This window comes from Chrysochloris asiatica, unplaced genomic scaffold (genome assembly GCF_000296735.1).
Source record: "Chrysochloris asiatica unplaced genomic scaffold, ChrAsi1.0 scaffold00042, whole genome shotgun sequence".
NCBI lineage: Eukaryota > Metazoa > Chordata > Mammalia > Afrosoricida > Chrysochloridae > Chrysochloris > Chrysochloris asiatica.
Window position 1 is genome coordinate 14,458,560 of NW_006408560.1, and position 19,857 is coordinate 14,478,416.

Below are 19,857 nucleotides of genomic sequence, written 5' to 3' on the forward strand. Positions count from 1 at the left end.
GGAGACATAGGATGCCTGGACTCTGAGCCCTACTCAAGCGCCCAGCCTGACTTCTGACTATCTTTGTCCTCAGCCCTCTGCTTCCAGCTCTGTAAAAGGAGCCCAGGGGTTGGACAAGCGAAGTACAGCCACCTCTCCCTCAATATCCAGTCCCTTGTTGGGTTTGGTCCTGTGCAGATGATAGCCACAGCTTCACAAAGTCACTCATCCAGCTCCTCTTCAGACAGAAGGTCCCCATGGTCAGAGAGCTGGTCTGTATTGCTGGTGCTGGTTGCATCATCCTCGTCCTCGGAGCTGGCCTCGCAGGCTGTGTGGAAGAGCTGCATGAGCTCTCGAAAACGGTGGGAAACCTGAGAGGAGAGGAAGAGGGCCTGCTTTAACATTCATTAGCACTATATACCAGCATGACTAGCAAATGACTCATTCCACACACCAAGGTGGAAAAGGCAGTGTCTTCCTTATAGATAACTGAGGCTGATTAAGAGGTGAAATAATTTGCCCAAAGTCAAATTTCCACCAAAACACTAGAATAGAACCTTTGGGGATTTCTACCCCTAAATCCAATGCCCTTTGTCTTCTCTTAGAACCACTATCAGCTGACAATTCCTTTTTTAACATCTTATATATGAAAACTCTTGTGTCTTTCTACTCTTTACTACACTATTTTGTCAGGTCTTGGTTCCTCAGGGGCTTGAAGCTCTGGCAGTGCTTACCCCCACCACTTACCTCAGCAGGGGTCTTATTTCCCAGCTGTTGGGAGATGATACTAAAGGTCTGTGGTTGTGCTCCTTGTTCCTGGCACATTGTGAGAATCACCCGGTCTGCTTCCCTGTAACCCACAGATCATGATTAATCCTAATGGTTGTGTATTACACTCTTTCCATCAGACACACACCAATCTTACCTACCTTGTCCACAGAACCACCTTTTCCCCAGTGGAGCTGACCTTGCTGTTGTTGGCACATACAGTAGCTTCTGTGGCTTTTGGTGGTTGCTCCCCCTCTTGGCCCTTGCTCTGCATTCCATTGTCCTTAGACAAACTCCCTCTAAGGCCTTTAGGAAAAGTCTCTGAGGTGTTGATTCCTGATGAAGAGTCATGGACAGGGGATATACTGTCTGCTCTCTTCACTCCAGCTATGCTTGAGGGCAGCCAGCTCTCTTGAGTGTCTGCTTTCCCAGACAGCTGTCTTCTCCCTAAGTCCTTGGTCTCCGAAGAAACAAGACTCGGGAAGGAAGCAGAGTGCTCAACAGTTCCTGGCAACTTCTCAGTTTCTGAAGCATCCCAGTCAAGCCTTGAAGTCTCTGACTCGCCCACTGCCTTATGGCCCTCCCTTTCTTTGTGAGATTTGGGGGAGGCCTTGGCACAGGAGGTGATGTTTGGCCCAGCTTGATTTTTCCTTACAGTTTGCGGAGAAAGCTGAGGAGTTTCTGGTGAACAAGGTGGTGGGCCATCCAGGAGGAGTCGGTCTGTAAGAGTCACTTCTCGAGGGGACAGCAAAGTGTTCCCTACTGCCAATCCTGCTTATGGGGGAAATAAGGACATGGATAGGGTCAAGAGGCAATAAAGACTACCAGTTATCACAGGACCACTCTGGTGAGCTATTTTGAAAAACTTCTAACTGGAAGAAGATGAAACTTACTCTGCCAGGCTGAGAGCACAGATCTTTAGAATCCAGATCAAAGAGGACTTGGGGATGGAATGGATTTCAGGAGTGGGAACATAAGAGAACTCTTGAATCATGGATATTTTATAGCACTTACTTCTGAAAAAGGTCACAGGGAAGAAAAATGTATGCAGCATAGGAGAAGAATTTCCTATTGGTCTGTCAGGGAAAGACAGTCCTGCAAAGGGTGACATTTATCCAAGCATGAACAGGGTCTGGCTTAAAATATGTGAGAAGGAGAAAGAGATAAGACCTTGGTTGGCCTGGGAAGCTGGGACAGGCAGATCACTCACCTGTCACAGGCATCTCTCCTTTTCTGGTGGCCCTTCCAGTCCTACTCTGAGTTGCCTCTGTGCTCTCCCGCTCCTCTGGGGTGTCGTCCTCCACCACATCCTTGCCCTGTCCAGTGTCCTTGGCACCAGGCATGGGACTGGCTTCTCCATGGGGGCTCACCAATTCAAGAGGCTCCTTGCTCTTGTAGGATTTGCTATCACAGACCTGCAGAAATGATCTGGGTCAAGGGTCTCCTGACCTATGTATCCAAGAGCCACCAAAGGAAGAAGCCCTGCCAACCAACAAAGCCTAGTCCAACATTTTAAATTGGTCCAGAATAGAGCCGTCCTTGGACCCTTCTGATTTTGTTGGTTGGTTAAGTACCATCGAATCAGTGGTTCCAACTCATAGTAACCCTGAATAAGGTTTCCAAGGAGCAGCTGGTGAGCTTGAACCACCACCAACCTTGCGATTCAAACTGACCTTGCAGTCCAGCGCATTAACCCAAAGTGCCACACGAGGATTCTGGACCCTTCTGATAGCACTGTATTTTTGCTGCTGATAAACCTCACTCCAGAGGACAAATGTGTCCTTAACACTGGTTGTCATTCAAAACCAAAAATATCTAAGACAAAAATATTTTAAGTGGGTTAATCTGTTTCCAATTCCAAAAGTTTTATACAAAAGATTCTATTTAAAAAGCAAAAGGCATTCGTATATTTTTTTAAGACTATTTTACATAAGTGTGTATGTATTGTGTATTATTTTAGTGTAATCTTTTTATGAATTTAGTGAGGTACAAGCCTGGGTTAGCAAATAATCCCCCGCAGGAAGGTCTGGGGGTGCCCCAAACAGCTCTGATAGCACCTCTGTCCCAGTTCTCTCACCTTGCTGCAGTGGCTACAATTTCTCCTTTTGTTCTTCTTCAGCTTTGACTCAGGACCCCCATCATGACAGGAACAGACACAGTCCTTTGTGCCATCTGGCCACTCAGTCTCCTAGAAGATACTCAGAGTTAATTAGATGTCAAGCATCCTGGTACCAAAAAATGCAGTCTCCTGATTAGCCATCTGAGTAAGCTATACCCCAATCATTTTTCTTGCATACCATCTCATGACAGTGCCTGGGGAAATCAATGGCCCAGACTAGATCAAAGCCTATCAAATCCCTGAAACAATCATACGTGACCAAAAGAATAACGTATCACAGTTGCCCAAGTGTTTCAAAAACTATTTAAGCTGAACACAACCTGAGGCAAAGTCACTGGCGAGCTTCACCATGAGGTATGGTCTACTCACTCGTCTGTCTTTGTTTCTGTCTCCCTGTACCCTGAGCTCTCCCTCTTCCAATGCCCTTGAGAGAGGGCTCTATACATATGGAAGGTTCAACCAATGACACTCTGTTTAACAAACCCAAGACATAGGACCATTATTATTGCCATTTATGATGAAACTGAAACAGGTTAAATAAATTCCCCAATGTCATTCAGTTACTAAGAAGCAGTTTCTACCCAAGAGTAAAGACATGTAGGAGACAGACATGGATTATAGAAGCTACTTCTTGAAGAGCAATGGAGAGCAGCAGTAAGAGGACAGACTCTGGAGCCAGAATACCTGGGTTCATATCCCAGCACTGCCTCTTTAAATAATGAGACCCAAGCAATAGCCACGCTATGCACCTCAGTTTCCTCTTGTGTAAATATAAGCAATAGCAACCTCTTCCTAGGACTACTATGAGAATTAAAATTCATGCAAAATACTTAAAATGAAAGACTGTTTATGAAAACTCAGTAAGTACTATCTGTTATCATTATTGCTAATATAGGGAAACTTGGTCCTATTTTTCTCACATAAAAATGAAACAGAGAAACAGTTGTGCGGTAGAGAAAAGGTCAAAACAATTGCTTCTACTCAAAATATTTTAGGGGTCAATAAGCAACTGTGCTATCCTGCTGCAGTTTCCGCATGTTCCATAGTAGTATGACTCTTGATTCCTGTTCTAGCATTATCTCAGTTCCCATCAAACAGAAGCTTATCCAAGGCAGAGAAATGTTTATAGAGAGACAGCTCAAGGCTTTCTCTGAATAAAATGGAGAATCCCCAACAAACCGCGCAGTGTACCTTATCATGATTCTGGACCCCAATCTCTTTTCTTCTCTTGTTCTTTGAGGCTGTGGATATCTTGGCAGGTTCTTCTTCCTCTTCCACATCAGGTAATGCCACTTCTTCAAAGCCATCAAACTGGGGGAGGAGATGGTACCGCTCAACACAAACTCTGGGCTGCTATCCCCCCACATGTGGCCTTCCCTCTTTATAAGCCTCCTGCAGCCTCAGGGCCCACACCTCATACTCTTTCTCCTCAGTCCAATTGACCTCTTCAAAGTCACCCATCCAGCTAGCTGCAGGACGCAAATGGTCAAAGAAGATGGAAAACTCATCCTGCAGGTGGTCATGACCCTTTAGAAGTTGCCACATCTGTGTCTTGAGCTGTGGACAGTTGTATAGGGAAAGATGAAATCTCCAGAGCTTGCAAGTTCAGCTTCCTTCATGCAAAAACCTCTCTTTGACAGCTATAAATTCTTCAACAGTCTCCTTATTTGTCTACAAGGAAGGGATATTAATAATAGTTTCATTCCTTACAACATGCTCCACCCTTCTGCTCTACTGATCTCCAGCTAGGGCACTACTCAGCTGAGCAAGGGGGCAGGATCTCAGGGTCCCAAGGCTTCTTTCCTTGAAATCCCTTCCAGGGCACTGATGGCATACCTGAGGATATGAAGCTCAGGAAGGCTCCAGTTTCAAGTAGCAACTCTTCCCTACCCCAGTGCTTTATGCTTTAGATAAACTTAAGAAGTCCTATCTCCCCCAGGAAGTCCATAGTTCCCCAGGGGCAAGAAGACAAGAACTAGATTAGAGAAAAGAAGTAAGTGCTCACAGTCGGACGGCATTGGAAAGGAAGGAGGAGGGGAAAGCAAACCTCAGTGATCTCTTGGGGAAGGCAGTCTGCACAGCCTTGAAGGACCTTGATAATCTTCTGGTGGTGTGAGGGGTTCTCTGCAAAGCAAATCTCCAGCTGCCGAAGAAACTTGCGACTCTTCTCAAAAGCCTGCTGTTCTTCAAACTACCAGAAGGGAAAGAGGGTCATTTATACAGCTAGAGCAGGACTTGAGAGTTCTAAGAATTAATTTGCTTGAATGGAGATGGGTAGGGCAGATGGGAGTGAACAACAGAGCTCTACCTTGTAATGAGGCTCTATTGTCCTTCCACTTTGGATCACTGGTGGTCTACCAACCCAAGGTAGCTGACATGTAAAGGACTGATCCAAAGAGAATAACTAGCTCAAGGTATTATTTATGGATTGTACAATCAGACACTCAAACTAATATGACACGTCTCAGTTAAAGAATTTTCACATATACATTCAATTCTCAAAATATCATTAAAAAAGATTGGCATGAATGTGCATAATCATCCCATTATTTAACTGCCATAACACTACCAGATTATCATAATTATCCTCTTTATCCCTATATCAATTATAACAAGAAGTCTATGACTACATGGATATCCCTCATATTTAGATTCTCCAATGTGTGAAATTACCTCAGAGGCCTCTCAGGATAAAAAATTAAAACACTTACTCCTCACATTACTGACAACTCTATTCCTCTTTCCTGCTTTGTTTTCCTAGAAAATATTATCACTATGAAGCATGATAACTGTATATCATCTAACTTTAGCCATGAGAATGGAAACTCCACGAGGGCAGGATTATTTGTTTTGCTTTTAATTTACTTTCTTTTTTAGAACCAAAAAATTGTGCAGAAAGTAACAACCATTTCCATTTGCCTACTTGACTTGCACACTATTTCTCCAATTAGTAGCAACTTGCATTCCCATGATATATTTGTTACAACTGATGAACCAGAATTGATACATTATTCTTAACTAAAGTCTACTACACATTGGCTCACTCATTGTGCTTATACCAGCTTTGACAAATGCTTAATGCAATGTTCCTGTCACTACAGTGTCATACAGAGTAGTTTCAGAGAACAGGGATTTTCAGTCTGAACTATTACATTCCTATAATGTAGGATTTTGCCTGGCATATACAGCAGGCACTCAGCAAACATTTATTAAATGAATGTCTATTTTACAACCGTGAGGAATAGAGGGCATATGACTTGCTTAAGATCTTTACTAAAAACTAGAAATAAAGCTCCCTCACTGCACATGCAAATAAAACATGAGAATGGGGAGCTCATGCCTTGAAAAGAAGATGGCTCTTATCAGTTTGGGCTACAAGCAAGGTGATCTGTCTGGACACTGTTGAGAGGCTCAAGCAATCTGATTCAGCTCCATGAAATCCTCATCTCGCTCTGACCCAGAAGGCCTAGTGTGCTGTTTTTGTTGTATCTACTTACTAATCCACAGGCCAGAGCTTGCTCAGGTAATAGGAAAGCAGCAAAGTCCTTCACCAGCTGAGGCCAATCCTGGAGCAGAGTCCGTAGGCGCTTGTAGAGATCGACAGCCGTCTGCCTTTGGGTACTTGACTCAAATTCATAGATAACCTGAAGGAATTCCTCATACTTGCCAGGGATATGCTGTAGGGCTTCTCGTACCTATACAGGAAGACTTTGAATTATCAAAATTCTTTTTAGAGGCCCACCAAGAAGAAGAGGGAGAAATAGGAGTTATTGAGAGAGCACTCTAAGAATTACCATTTCAAGGCTACTCCTCTGACTGTTAACAGAAAACACTGATTAATGAGCAAGGTACATGCTGCTTCTCTGGTAGAGGGCAACTGGAAACTTTCATCTTCCAGAAACCATGGCCCTATACACAAAACCCAGGGAGACCAAATAATATAGTGAATTACGAGTTGGGCTACTAACCCAACAAGGTCAGCCATTTCAATCTATCAGCCATTCTGCAGGATATAAATGAGGCTTTCGGTTCCCATAAAGATTTACAGCCTCAGAAACCCTATACAGAGTTGCTATGAGTTGAAACCGACTTGATGGCCCATAATCACCACCACCAGACACAAAACCAGGAAGCTGTTTTTCTGTAGGCCACAGCCCTAGTCTCCCCTTCCTGACTTTACTTCCATATTGAAACATTTTCAGTGTTCTGTATATGTAGTTTCAGCAGGGTGGCATTTGAGGGCAGGTAACACATAAATTAGGAAGGATGGCTTAATAATTGTTAAGTCCCATCGAGTCGGTTCTGACTCATAGTGAGCCCGTATAGGGTTTCCAAAGCTGTAAATCTTTATTGGAGCAGAAAGCCTCAACTTTCTCCGGTGGAGCAGCTGGTGGGCTCCAACTGTAGATCTTGTAGTTTGCAGTCCAGTACTTCTCCTACAAAGCCACCACACTCCCCAAAAAATAATTAGAAGATAAAAAAGCTATTACCGCCATGGAGGGCTAGAGCTGAGAGTGAAGCATCCAGCTGGTATGAAGTGAGGGGAGACGCACAAGTATACCCAAACTTGTAGATAGTACCCATATGACCTAGCCTTGATGGCTTAATAATCAGAACTTGAGCAAAGATAAAAAAAAATTTTTTTATAAATGAGGGTAAATTGCTACAATTTGATGAACTTGACCTATACTTATAGATGTAGCAGCTCAAAATACCAACTGAGAGGGAAGGAGTCTTCACATCAAGTATCAATTCTATCCCCTCTGAATACAGGGTAGATAGGGACGGGCAACTTAGACATTGGTTAACTAAAATGGAGGGGGGCGGAGGGTGATAAAGGCACGAAGTGACTGGCTTACAAGTTTTCAAGAGGGAGTTTAGTTTCAGAGTGTGAGGGGGAAGACAGAGTCCCCACTGAATAGTTTTCATCTTGTCTAACAGGTCTGGCGAAAAGAGATGGGGATGATATTTCTTATGAATCAATAGTGAGTAATCATTATCATGAGTAAGTGAGAATGACACAACTGTAAAGTAAGGAGTTTTATAACAAAAACGGGGGAGTAGTTAAGCTTACAGTCCCAAAACAGAGGACCCTAGGACCATCAAGGGAGAAAAGCACAAAAAGAATGCTGGACCCTATCCAGAGAAGCAGTGACACCAGAGATGGAGGCAGAGATGAGGACATGGAGAGGGGGAATGGCTGAGGACTCTAGATTCATGGAAAGAGAGGGACTGAGTGCTGGCAGCCAGGAGGCAGGTTGCAGAATGTGCCCTTTGGTTATTTAAATTATTATATATTCCTGAGTGTGTTTGTGTACATTCCCTCCTTCCCGCCCCTCCCCGCCCCCCAAAAAATAAAACCAGAGGAAACAGAAACAAATACTGCTGAATGATGATACATGGAGGAGATTGTAATCATTATAATGAAGTCATGGTGTAAAACCTATGTCCCATGTAAACTATCACTCAATTCACAATAAAAAAAAAAATTTTAATGCTATTACCAGCACTCTTAGTACCCCACTATGCTGGTGGGTATGAGTGGGGAGGAATGAAGGAAAGAGTTACCAAGAGAATGACACAGCTAACCAAGACAACTATTAGAACAGGTCAGTTTGTGTCTCTGCAGAGCAGATAATTCCCTGACACCTACTCTCTGACCACTCTGTCAAATGTCCTTCTTTTCCAGGACTCAGCAAAGGCCCTAATAAACCTATCCAGCGACACCACAACCTTCCCTAATCTCTGGTCAATAGAAGGGTGAGGTCAGGATAATAACAGTAAACCTACTAGTGACTGAACTCTGGTTTCTCCTTGAAGTTCTCTCACAAGAAAGCCTACTAAAGAGCCTAAAACCACCTCCCTCATCTGTAGTGGCAGGCAGTTACAGGAAGGAGTAGTTGCTTACCCTGGTTAGGTATGCCTGGGCAAAAGCCAAGTCCTTCTGTTCCCTGAGTGGATCCCGTTCAAGAATGTCCTCATCATACAGCAACAGCAGCTTGGCAGTGTCCTTGCTGGCCCGGGCTCGACTCCCCCGCTTGTTGCGAGCTCGATGGCTATTCCGGCCCTTTCCAGCAGCTTTGATGCTCTCTCCTTGGAGCACAAGTGGAAAAGATTGTTTCTCTGTCCCTGAAACTTCTATTTCTTCCGTCTCACCACATGCATCCACCCCATCCAACACCCCATTCAAAAGAAAAATTTTGTGAAAACACTACAAGAGGCAAGTCTGTCTCTGTCAAGTCAGCTCTGATCAGGAGCTAAAGGATAATGGCAGTAATGGGAAAGCCAAGGAAAGCACTGGGCAGGCACACTGAGACAAAGTCTACAGAGCCCTCATGATGGGTTCTCAAGGACTGTTTCTTAGGGAGGAGCTAAAATAAACCTATCTCTTAGCTCCAAGGATGGCAGATGAGGTAAGAACCAGTAAAGAATCCTGGATGAACCTGGTAGTTGATAATCAAATTAATATTTTAAGCCCGGGCAACAGGTTAAACATAAGTATTAGGGAAAGGAGGTTATAGAGGAGATCCAGAGGGCTTCCTCTAGAAATCCCCAAATTGGTTTGAAGCTAGCCACTCTGAACACTGTCTTCTAGATAATGAGACTGAGACCTGCCCCTAAATACAGACTTGCCAAACCCACCTGGAGGGGTCCTGCTAGTCTCCACCTCTGGAACAGTCTTGGGTGAGGTAAAGGTGGAAGGGGGCTTCTCAGCAGCATCTCCAGCTGCTTCATCAGTCATTTCATCCTCTTTCTGAAGGCTTTCCATTCCTTCTGCTTCCTCTTCTTCTTCTTCTTCCTGTTCAGAGTTCTCCTCCTGGGAGTTCTCTTCCTCAGACTCTCCCTCCTGACTCATGCGCCTTTCAGATGCAAGCCAAGTCAGTTTCTCCATTGTTTCCTGTAAAATCCCAAAGAGTGTGTATCATGGCTTCCATGGTGCCTATGAAAAGGATCTGAGGTTAAACAATGGAAGAGCCCACACAACTAGCAGATGCCTGACTCCCTGGGTTACAGAATCAATGGAGTAGCGGGAATGATTAAAAAAACACATTCTGAAGGATTCTTCTCCTCTACCATAAAGACAGTTCCACTTTGCCATGGTTCATAATTACAATCTACATTTTTAGGGATCTAAAGTGTGCAGCGTCACTATGAGATGGAACTGACTCCACAGCACATAACCACCACCACCAAAGTGTGCTTAGGTGATTACATTTATATTTTAAATGTGCATAAGTCAAATATAATTAGAACGTAAAATTTACCCTTTCCCACCCCTGCACACTCAACCCAAAAATTACATCGATATGCATTCAAAAGTCAAATAAAATGATTTTACCCAATGCCATGGAACTGGTGCCAACTCATAGCCATTCTATATGGGGTTTCCAAGACTGTAAATCTTTACTGGAGTACATCAGCCTCATATTTCTCCCTCACAATGGCTGGTGGGTTTGAACTGCTGTCCTTGTAGTTAACCAGTCCAGTGCTAAACTTAACAGTGCCACCAAGGCACCTGTAGATAGATTAGGACTATTTATAACACAACAGAGAATTGAATAATATGGCCTTAGTGATAGAAACAATGCTGGAGATAGTATGATAGAATTCTGAAAGACCAATGACTTGTTTCCATTGCAAATACTTTTTTAAACAACATAAAAGAAGACTATACATAGGAACCTCACCAGATGGAATACACAAGATTCAAATTGACTACATCTGTGGAAAAGCTCCATATCATCAGCCAAAACAAGGCCAGGGGCAGACTGTGGAATAGACCATCAATTGCTCATATACAAGTACAGGCTGCAGATGAAGAAAATTAAAACAAGTCCAAGAAAGCCAAAATATAACCTTGAACATATCCCAAATGAATTTAGAGATCACCTCAAGAAAAGATTTGATTAACATTAATGGCAGAAGACAAGAAGAGTTGTGGGTGACATCAAGATCATACAGGAAGAAAGCAAAAGGCCATTAAGAAGACAAGAAAGAAGGAAAAGACCAAAATGAATGTCAGAAGAGACTCTAAAACTTGCTCTCCTACATAGAGATGCTAAAGCAAATAGAAAAAAATGAAGAAGTAAAAGAGCTAAATAGAAATTTTCAAAGAACAGCTCTAGAAGACAAAGTCAAACATTATAACAAAATGTACAAAACACCTGGAGTAAGAAAACCAAAAGGGAAGAATACACAGCATTTCTCAAGCTGAGGGAACAGAAGACAAAATTCAAGCCTTGACTTGCAATACTGAAGAATTCTATGGGAAAAATACAAAATGATACAGAAAGAAGATGAAAGGAATACACAGAGTCACTGCATCAAAAACAAATGGTAAATGTTCAACCATTTCAAGAGACAGCATATGAAGCAAGAAGTTACTGGCTTACAAGCTTTCAAGAGGAAGCCTAGATCCAGAGGGTATGGAGGAAGGTAGAATCTCCACTGATTCTATCCAATCTGTCTGGGCAGGGCTGATGAAAGGAGATAGGGAAAGGACTCTTGTGGTACAATAGTGAATAATTGCTACCAGGACTATGAGGATTGGAAATGTAGACATTTTGTAGCAAAAGGAGGGGAGTAGTTGACTTTACAGGCCAATAACAGAGGTCCCTGGGACCATCAAGGGAACAGAGTACAGGGCCCTACCCAGAGAAACAGTGACATCAGAGATGGAGGTAGAGATGATCGCATGGAGAGACGGAGTGGCTGGGGACTCCAGACCCAGAGAGGGAGAGGGGCTGGGTGCTGACGACCAAGGGGCAGGCTTATGGGGTAATTTGATAATGCATGGAGGGGATTGTAATCATGGCAATGAAACAATATACGATAGGATGAATGTAAAGCTAATGTTCTCCCACGTAAACTATCATATAATTCACAATAAAACATTAAAATAGAGATAGCATATATGATCAAGACTCAATAATACTGAAGGAAGAAGTTCAAGGTTCATTAAAGGCATTGGCAAAGAACAAAACTCTGGGAACTGACGGAATATAAATTGAAATCTTTCAACAAACTGATGAAGCACTTAAGGCACTCATTCATCTATGCCAAGAAATTTGGAAGACAATTGCCTGGCCAACTGACTAGAAGAGATCCATATTTGTGCCCATTCCAAAGAGAGAGAGAGGTGACCCAACAGAATGCAGAAGTCACTGGACAGTATCATTAATGTCTCATACAAGTAAAATTTTGCTAAAGATAATCCAAAAATGGCTGCAAATGTACACTGACAGAGAACTTTCAGAGGTTCAAGCCAGATACTGATGACGATGTGGAATGAGGGATATCATTACTGATGTCAGATGAATCTTGGCTGAAAGCAGATAGCACCAAAAAAAGATTTACCTGTGCTTTATTGACTATGCAAAGGGTTTTGATTGTGTGGATCATAACAAGTTATGGAGAACGCTGCAGAGAATGAGTATTCTGTAACACTTAATGGTGTACATGAGGAACCTGTACATAGACCAAGAGGCAGTTGGTCAAAGAGAACCAGGGAACAATGAATGGTTTAAAATTAGGAAAGGTGTGTGACAGGGTTGTATTCTTTCACCATACTTATTCAATCTGTATGCTGAACAATAATCCAAGAAGCTGGATTTAATGAAGAAAAATGTGGCATCAAGATAGGAGGAAGACTTATTAATAACCTGTGATCTGCGATATACTGATGATACAATCTTGCTTGCTGAAAGTGAAGAGGACTTTAAAATATTTACTGATGAAAATCAAAGACCATAGCGTTTGGAATGGGTTAAGCCTCTATATAAAGAGGACAAAAATCCTTACCATTGGACCAATAAGCAACATACATATCAATGGAGAAAAGACTGAAATTGTCAAAGACTTCATTTTGCACAGATCAACCATCAACACTCAGGGAAGCAGCAGTCAAGAAATCCAATGACGTACTACATTAGGCAAACCTCCTGTACAAGATCTCTATAAAGTGTTCAAAAGCAAAGATGTCAGTTTGAGGACTAAGGTGCACCTGATCCAAGCCATGGTATTTTCAATAACCAAATATGCATATGAAAGTTGGACAGTGAATAAGGAAGACCATAGAAGAATTGATGCATTTTAGTGATGGTGTTGGAGTAGAATATTAAAAATACCACGAAATGCCAAAAGAACAAACAGATCTGTGTCGAAAGAATTATACCCAGAGTGCACCTTGGAAGTTAGGATGATCATATTTCAGACACATTGTGTCTCATATTTCAGACACAATGTCAGGAGGGACCAGTCCCTGAAGAAGGATATTATGTTTGGTAAAGTGGAGGGTAGCAGAAAAAGAGGACGACTCCACAACTAGATAGATTAGCACAGTGGCAGCAGCAATGGGCTCAAACATAGCAACAATTGTGAGGTTGGCACAAGACCGGTTAGTGTTTCCTTCTTTTGTGCATAGCATTGCTAGGAGGATCCAATGACACTTCACAACATAACACAACAAGCCTGACAAACATCAATAATTTAACATATTACTAATTCCACAAAATATGTGAATATTCTCCAGCTCTCACCTGGAGTTCAGGGACAGAGAGTACAGACTCCTCAGAAGCTGATGACATCTCATCTTCTTCATCTTGAGTGAGGTCATCAAAGTCCTCTTCTTCTTCTTCTTCAGGCCCATCCTTCTCTCCTCCAGTTTCTGGCCCAGCTGGCGTCCCCACTGACTGACCATCAACACTGGATGAGTCTTCAGGTTTCCCTAAGGGACTACTAAGCACTATTTCAAGATCAGTGGAGGATGAAGCCATCTTTGGAGATCCTTTGCTTATATCTCCTCCTGAGTTTCCATCATCAGGAGGCTCCTGAGAAGCTGAAGAGGTTTTGGTTGGCTGACTCCTCTCCTCTTCCTTTTGCAGGACTGTCTGTTTTCTCACCTCTCTAGCACCACCTGACCCCTCAGCTTGGAAGCTAGTGTCCAAATCCATGGAAGGTTCTTCCTTGATTTCACCACAAATGTCCTGCTCAGGGGATCTACTGGAGATTTCATCGCCAGGGTCTTCAGGTTCTACCTTGACAATTTCTTCTAAATTCCCAAGGGGTGAGTTTAGAGATTCTTGGAAGCCCTGAGGCAGGGCCTCTAGAGCTTGTCCTCCTCCCTCTGTTTTCACAATCTTCCAACGATAGGTACAGTTTTCTGACAATTCTTCCTGGCACCCCCTCTCTGCTTGCAGAGGCTGAGGGCTGTGCTCCTCTTTGGGAAAGACAGTAGTACACAGAGGAGATACTTCCTGGGGTTCCAATTTGGGTTCTAGGCTTTGAAAGGAACCTTTCCCTTCAGTCACAGGACAAGCAATGTCCATACTGCCTTGGGCCTTATCTTCAGCAGTAGATGGTACATGAAGATTCACAGAGTTGCCAGAAACAATTAAAGGTGGAATGGAAGAAGCCACAAGGGGCTGGTTCAATGGACAGGGAAATGAAGTAGGGTTAACTAGGAGGGTAGCAATGGGAATTGTCTGAGAACTCTGGGCCACAGCTGCACTGACAGGCTGGATCACATTACAGCCAGTGCTGAGGCTCACAACCTTCACGGTGGTGGCAGGAACAGTGAAGATAACAGGTGCAGGGTGAATGAAGGGGGCAGGTTTCAGACAAGGGGAGGCCTTAGCCCCCTTTCTCTTTGGAAGTCTCCGTTTCACACATGGCTTCCGATACTTAGAAGGGGAAAGTGAGGGCAGCATTACTTTGGGCACAAGAGCAGAGGAGAGAGAGAAACTGGTCCTGGCCTCAGGCAGTGACAAAGATGGCTCAAAACCATGACCTGCTATGACTTCCAGTCGAGGGATACCAGCCACTGTCTGGAGCGGGTGAGGAATCTGCCCCACCATTTTGCTTGGAGGGATTTCTGATTGAGTTGACCTGGCTGGTGTCTTCCCAGAGTTGAAACAAGGCTGGAGAGAGGGGCTGGGTCGGATAAGGAGGGGCTTCAGGCCTGATGACCGCTTCTGTCTCCAAGCTTTCCTGGAAAAACGTTTGGCAACTGGCTTCAGTTTCAGGACTACATCCTTAGGCAACAGCAGTGGGTACCGAGTTTCATTCCCCAATTCTGAGCTGCCTTTGTCTAGGCTTGGGGCTGTGTTGGTCTCAGGTGCTCCAGTCACATTTCCTACCTCTCCAGTACCTTCAGCAATGCACTGCAGTTCCTTCTGGATGGATGGCAAACTGGCCTGTTGGGAACAAGAATACTCTAATCTACTACATATCAGAACAGGTTTCCTAGACCTTAGGAGATCTTTCTAAGATAGTTCCAAGACATAATTCAAGAAGGATTTTTCTGTACAAATATCAAGTTCCTGCTATGGTTCCATTTAAATTATACGAGGGTGAGTAAAAAATTACCTACACTCTGGCTGTAGAATTTATTTTAATTAACTCTTATTATTGTTGTTGTTATGTGCCTTAGAGTCAGTTCCGACTCATAACGACCCTGTACAGGGTTTCTGAGGCTGTAAATCTTTACGAGAGCAGAAAGCCTCATCTTTCTCCCACAGAACAGCTAGTAGTTTTGAACTGCTGACCCTGAGGTTCGCAGCCCCATTCATAACCACTACGCTATATTAACTCTTAGAAAAGACAAATTGTTTTTTGACATAATCTCCTTACTTTTCAATATACTTTGTCCTATCTGTCAATAAGCTTTCATATTCCCTTATTAAAAAATGTTTTAGGTTGAGCTGCAAGCCACAAATGCGCGCTGCTGTCTTCACTTCTTCATCAAAAGTGAATCTTCATCTTCCAAGGGCTGTTTTCAGGGAACCAAACAAGTGAAAGTCTGCTGGAGCAAGATAAGGCCTATAGGGAGAACATTTTAACACCTCAAAACCAAGGTTTTTGTAGAGTGTCTACGGTGTGGGCAGAGGTGTGTGGACGTGCACAGTCATGCAAGATCACAACGCCCTTGGATAGCAATATTCTGCATTTACTCTGTACAGGATCGCTATGGGTCAGAACCGACTCCACGGCACATAACGACTACAACCACCACTTCAGTGAGCATCTTACTGTAAAGAGCACTGTTGATTATTGAACATTTTTCCTGAGAGTGTTCCAATACTGGCCCCCTTGAGAATCCCAGAAAACTGTAAGCATCAATTTTCCAGCTGATGGCTGACTTTTGAACTTTTTCTTGGTAAGTGATTAAGGATGTTTCTATTCCATACTCTGCTGTTTACTCTCAGACTTGTAGTGATGGATCCTATCTTATAACTAGTAGTGATGTTTTCAAATAAACATTTACCTTCCTTCAAGTATTGGTCCAAACTTTGTTTAGGGATGTCCAAACGCTGCTGTTTATGCATGCTCTTCCATGCACTAGCTATTTTGTTACCATTCTTGCACACACTTTTCAAAACCCAAGTCTGTTGCGGGTTATTTCATAGGCAAAACCATGGCTAATTTGCAAATAATCCACTGTCACTCATCTATTCGACAGATTCATTTCACGTGCACACTCAATACTGTGTCATCAGCTATGGATGTGGACAGGTGTTTTAATATAACCGGAGTGTGGATAATTTTTAACTCACCCTCGTATGCTCTGTATATATATTCATGTATTTCCCTTAGGAAACTATCATTCAACTCAATATTTTAAAGAGGTTGTAGAACTTCCTAGGTGGATAGAGGGAACGTCTGGGAGGAAGGGTAAACAAGGAAGACTTCTTTAGTCCTAGTTCTACAACTAAAGTATTTGAGGCTAAAAGTAGCCCTTGATGTTTCTACCATGGTTTGGGATAACTCTGTGACTCCTACAGTCTTTGAGCAGGGTTAAACGGCCATACCTTTAACCAGAATGGGAGTCGGTGTTCTTCCCTCTCTACAGGTGGCTTCCACTGATGTGGCTGGATTTCTTCACAGCACTTGACCAAGACAGGCAGCTGTTTGGTCTTCTTATAAAACTGGACATGAATAAACAAAACATAAATTACATTCCTTCCAAAAACATTGGCCTCTGTCCAGCAGGGGAGGGGCAGACGTGGTTTGAGATATTTTTAGAGATAAACACATGTACACATACACTTAACATACACAGCATATGATGAACACTGCTGCATTTCAATTAAACTAATCTCTAATCAATAGCGATGCGACAATTGCTCAATGTCTTCTATGTTTATTCTTGCCACCAGGACAAGGAAAGTGTAGGTCATGGAGAAAAGGAAGCAAATAATCTTATATAAAGCTTACTCTTGCTCAGCATCTACCACAATAATGCTTTAACCCTCATCCTGGGCACAAGGAAACAAATGATTATGTGAAGGCCATTACAAGGGACGGGAAAGAATCTGAGACACTTGAAATTTTAAAATAATCTAAGAGGGGAACCGAACCTAAAACCCAGACTACAAGCAACTATTCCTTCAAAATTTATCGGCCGCCTTCTATATTAATAAGAACTGCCCTACAAGCTGAGCATACAAGAGAGGCAACACTCGCTCTCAAAGAGTGGCCGTGTTCAAGGTAAAAATAGTCACACAGACCAATAGTGACCTTCTGCATAAAAAAGTACCAGCAAAGACATGTACAAATAAATGGCACACAACTCAAACTTGGAAAAAAAAAAAAAAGGTTTTTTCTGGTGTAGGTGCAACTATAAGTGAATCTTAATGAAAGAGAGTCTGCTTCAGGTGCCAAATTATGTGATTAAGGATCCACAAAGCGACTGCTTTAGTTAGAACTAAATGAGTGTGAGGAGACTTGAGCAGGCAAAGCCAAAGGTAAGGTGTGGCAAGCCAAGCAGCCTCAACTTTAACCTGAAGGATATGATAAAGGTGGCTCTATCAGCAACATGAAAGACAGCATTAACGGGACTATGGGACTAGAACTAGTTAGGAAACAACAGCTAGGAAAAGGCTGCATTAATCCAGTTTGAAATAAGGATTGAAGTAAGGCAATTGGCCACAAAGTAGCAAACCTGAAGACACAATGACTACCAACATATTACAGTGATCAAGCAGGAGGAATTAAGGATAATGTCCACATTTATGGATTCAGATAGCGGATAAAATTTAATGACATACCAGACACAGAAATCACAGAAGGGTTAAACTAAAGAAGGGAATGTTTGTTTTCAGTGGTAGCAGTAGCAACAGAGGGAGACATAAGTTCAGTCTGAGGCAAACTGGAGTTTGAGGAATCAGTGATGTAACCAAGTTGAGAATTCTGTTAAATACTTGACTAAAGTAAGTTAGAGTTCAGGAAAGAAATCTCTACTGAAACTATAGATCCAGAAATCACCATGAGACAGGTGATACCAAAAATCATGGATTTATATGACACCATATACTAAGAATTCACTGTAGAACACTGACATTGGAAAGTAGAGCAGAGGAAGACGAGTTCATGAAGAAGCAGTCTGAGGTCGGAGCCACAGTACTACAGAAGCTAAGAAAATAGGGAATTTGAAGGAGAAATTGAGTAAACTAAAACATCAATTGCAAATTTAAAATGGATACTAATAGAAAGGTATCCACTGAATAGAGCAATTACAAAATCTTTAGAGATATGTGTGGGGATAATATGATATGTATACTTTCAAAGATTAAAGAGTTAAGGAGAAACTTACTCTTAAAACAGACAGATTCAATATGCTATTTGGTTTTGTTCCCTCTTGAAACTCCATGAAAACACACAGAGAAAAGTAAAGGCAGAAGCCTACATGGACAAAGAAAAAGAGAAAAAGCAAAAGCAATAAAATGTTGGAAGCTAGAAAGCCGATGAATAGAAATGAAGAAAATTAAATTCCAAGTGAAGAAAGTTAAAGACTAACTAAACTGGAATCACAGAACCAGCAGAAGGCTAAGCCACCAGACACACTTCTTCTGTAAATAGAGGTAAACCTGGAATGAAAGATACATAAAAGAGGAATTTAAAAAGTAAAATGAGAACCAAAAACTAAACCCACTGCCATACAGTCAATTCCAACTGAGAGCGACCCAATATACGGTTTCTGAGGCTGTAAGTTTTTATGAAAGCAGTCTCACCTTTCTCCCAGGGAGCAGTCTGTGGCTTTGAACTATCAACCTGTGGTTAGCAGTCCAATGCTTAGCCCACAATGCCACCAGAGTTCCTTAAAGATGAGGATGACAGCTTGAAAATCTGTTGAAGTAATTTAGACCCTGAAACCTCCTCTTATCATTTGGTGTGGTCAAATGACAGCCCTGCCTCCCACTCTGGTAGAAATTGGAAAGGATGGGCTCTAGATTCAGACTATCAGGAATAACTGGCAGTGAGATGACTATGCTGACAAAAAATGGAAAACTCTAGTCTTCTTCCTCTTCTACTTCCCCATTTGCTATTAGAAATATTCAACAAACTAAAAAAACAGTTATTTCAAATAAAATATGTAACAGAAAAACATACAGAACTCGACCCAGTAGGAGAGTCAGAAGAAAAGACTGAAGTATTATCTCAGAAACTACAACAAAAAGACAAAGTGATGAAACAAAAAAAAGCAGCAGCTCAAGACCATTCTAGGAAGTCAAACATCTGACTGCTGGGCAGAAAGAGAGAATACACCAAGTGAAGGATGCAAGGAGGATCATCAAGATATAATTGAACAATATTGTGCTGGAAGTCTGAGAATACACCAAGTGAAGGATACAAGGAGGATCATCAAGATATAATTGAACAATATTGTGCTGGAAGTCTTAGCAAGAGCTATACGGCAATATAGGCAAATTAAAAGCATCCAAATTGACAAAGAGGAAGTTAAACTCTCCCTATTTGCAGACGATATGATCCTATACATAGAAAACCCCAAAGACTCAGTAAAAAAGCTACTAGACCACATTGGAAGATTCAGCAAAGTAGCAGGGTATAAGATCAACATACAAAAATCAGTTGGATAACTCTATACCAAAAACGACAGCATTGAAAAGGACATTAGGAAAGCAATACCATTTACAATAGCCACCCAAAGGATGAAATATCTAGGAATAAATGTAACCAGAGAAACAAAGGAC

General features: G+C 42.3%; 1 protein-coding gene across 3 annotated transcripts in view; it reads right to left on the bottom strand.

Annotated features, from left to right (window-relative positions):
- Positions 1-200: 200 nt before the first annotated feature.
- The window catches only part of GON4L (gon-4-like (C. elegans)), a 168,209-nt gene continuing 148,552 nt past the window's right edge, over positions 201-19,857 (bottom strand). Inside the window, exons 19-31 of one of the 3 annotated variants that reach the window (XM_006861565.1) lie at positions 16,675-16,791; positions 13,405-15,060; positions 9,509-9,764; positions 8,775-8,959; positions 6,364-6,561; positions 4,914-5,057; positions 4,280-4,423; positions 4,058-4,177; positions 2,825-2,935; positions 1,958-2,162; positions 909-1,521; positions 727-829; positions 201-350 (exon numbers count right to left, since the gene is read on the bottom strand). In XM_006861565.1, the coding sequence (XP_006861627.1) occupies positions 201-350; positions 727-829; positions 909-1,521; positions 1,958-2,162; positions 2,825-2,935; positions 4,058-4,177; positions 4,280-4,423; positions 4,914-5,057; positions 6,364-6,561; positions 8,775-8,959; positions 9,509-9,764; positions 13,405-15,060; positions 16,675-16,791 (4,002 nt within the window). Of the gene's footprint in view, positions 351-726; positions 830-908; positions 1,522-1,957; positions 2,163-2,824; positions 2,936-4,057; positions 4,178-4,279; positions 4,424-4,913; positions 5,058-6,363; positions 6,562-8,774; positions 8,960-9,508; positions 9,765-13,404; positions 15,081-16,674; positions 16,792-19,857 lie in introns of those variants that run through there. The other 2 variants (XM_006861566.1, XM_006861567.1) reach the window with 2 other exon arrangements.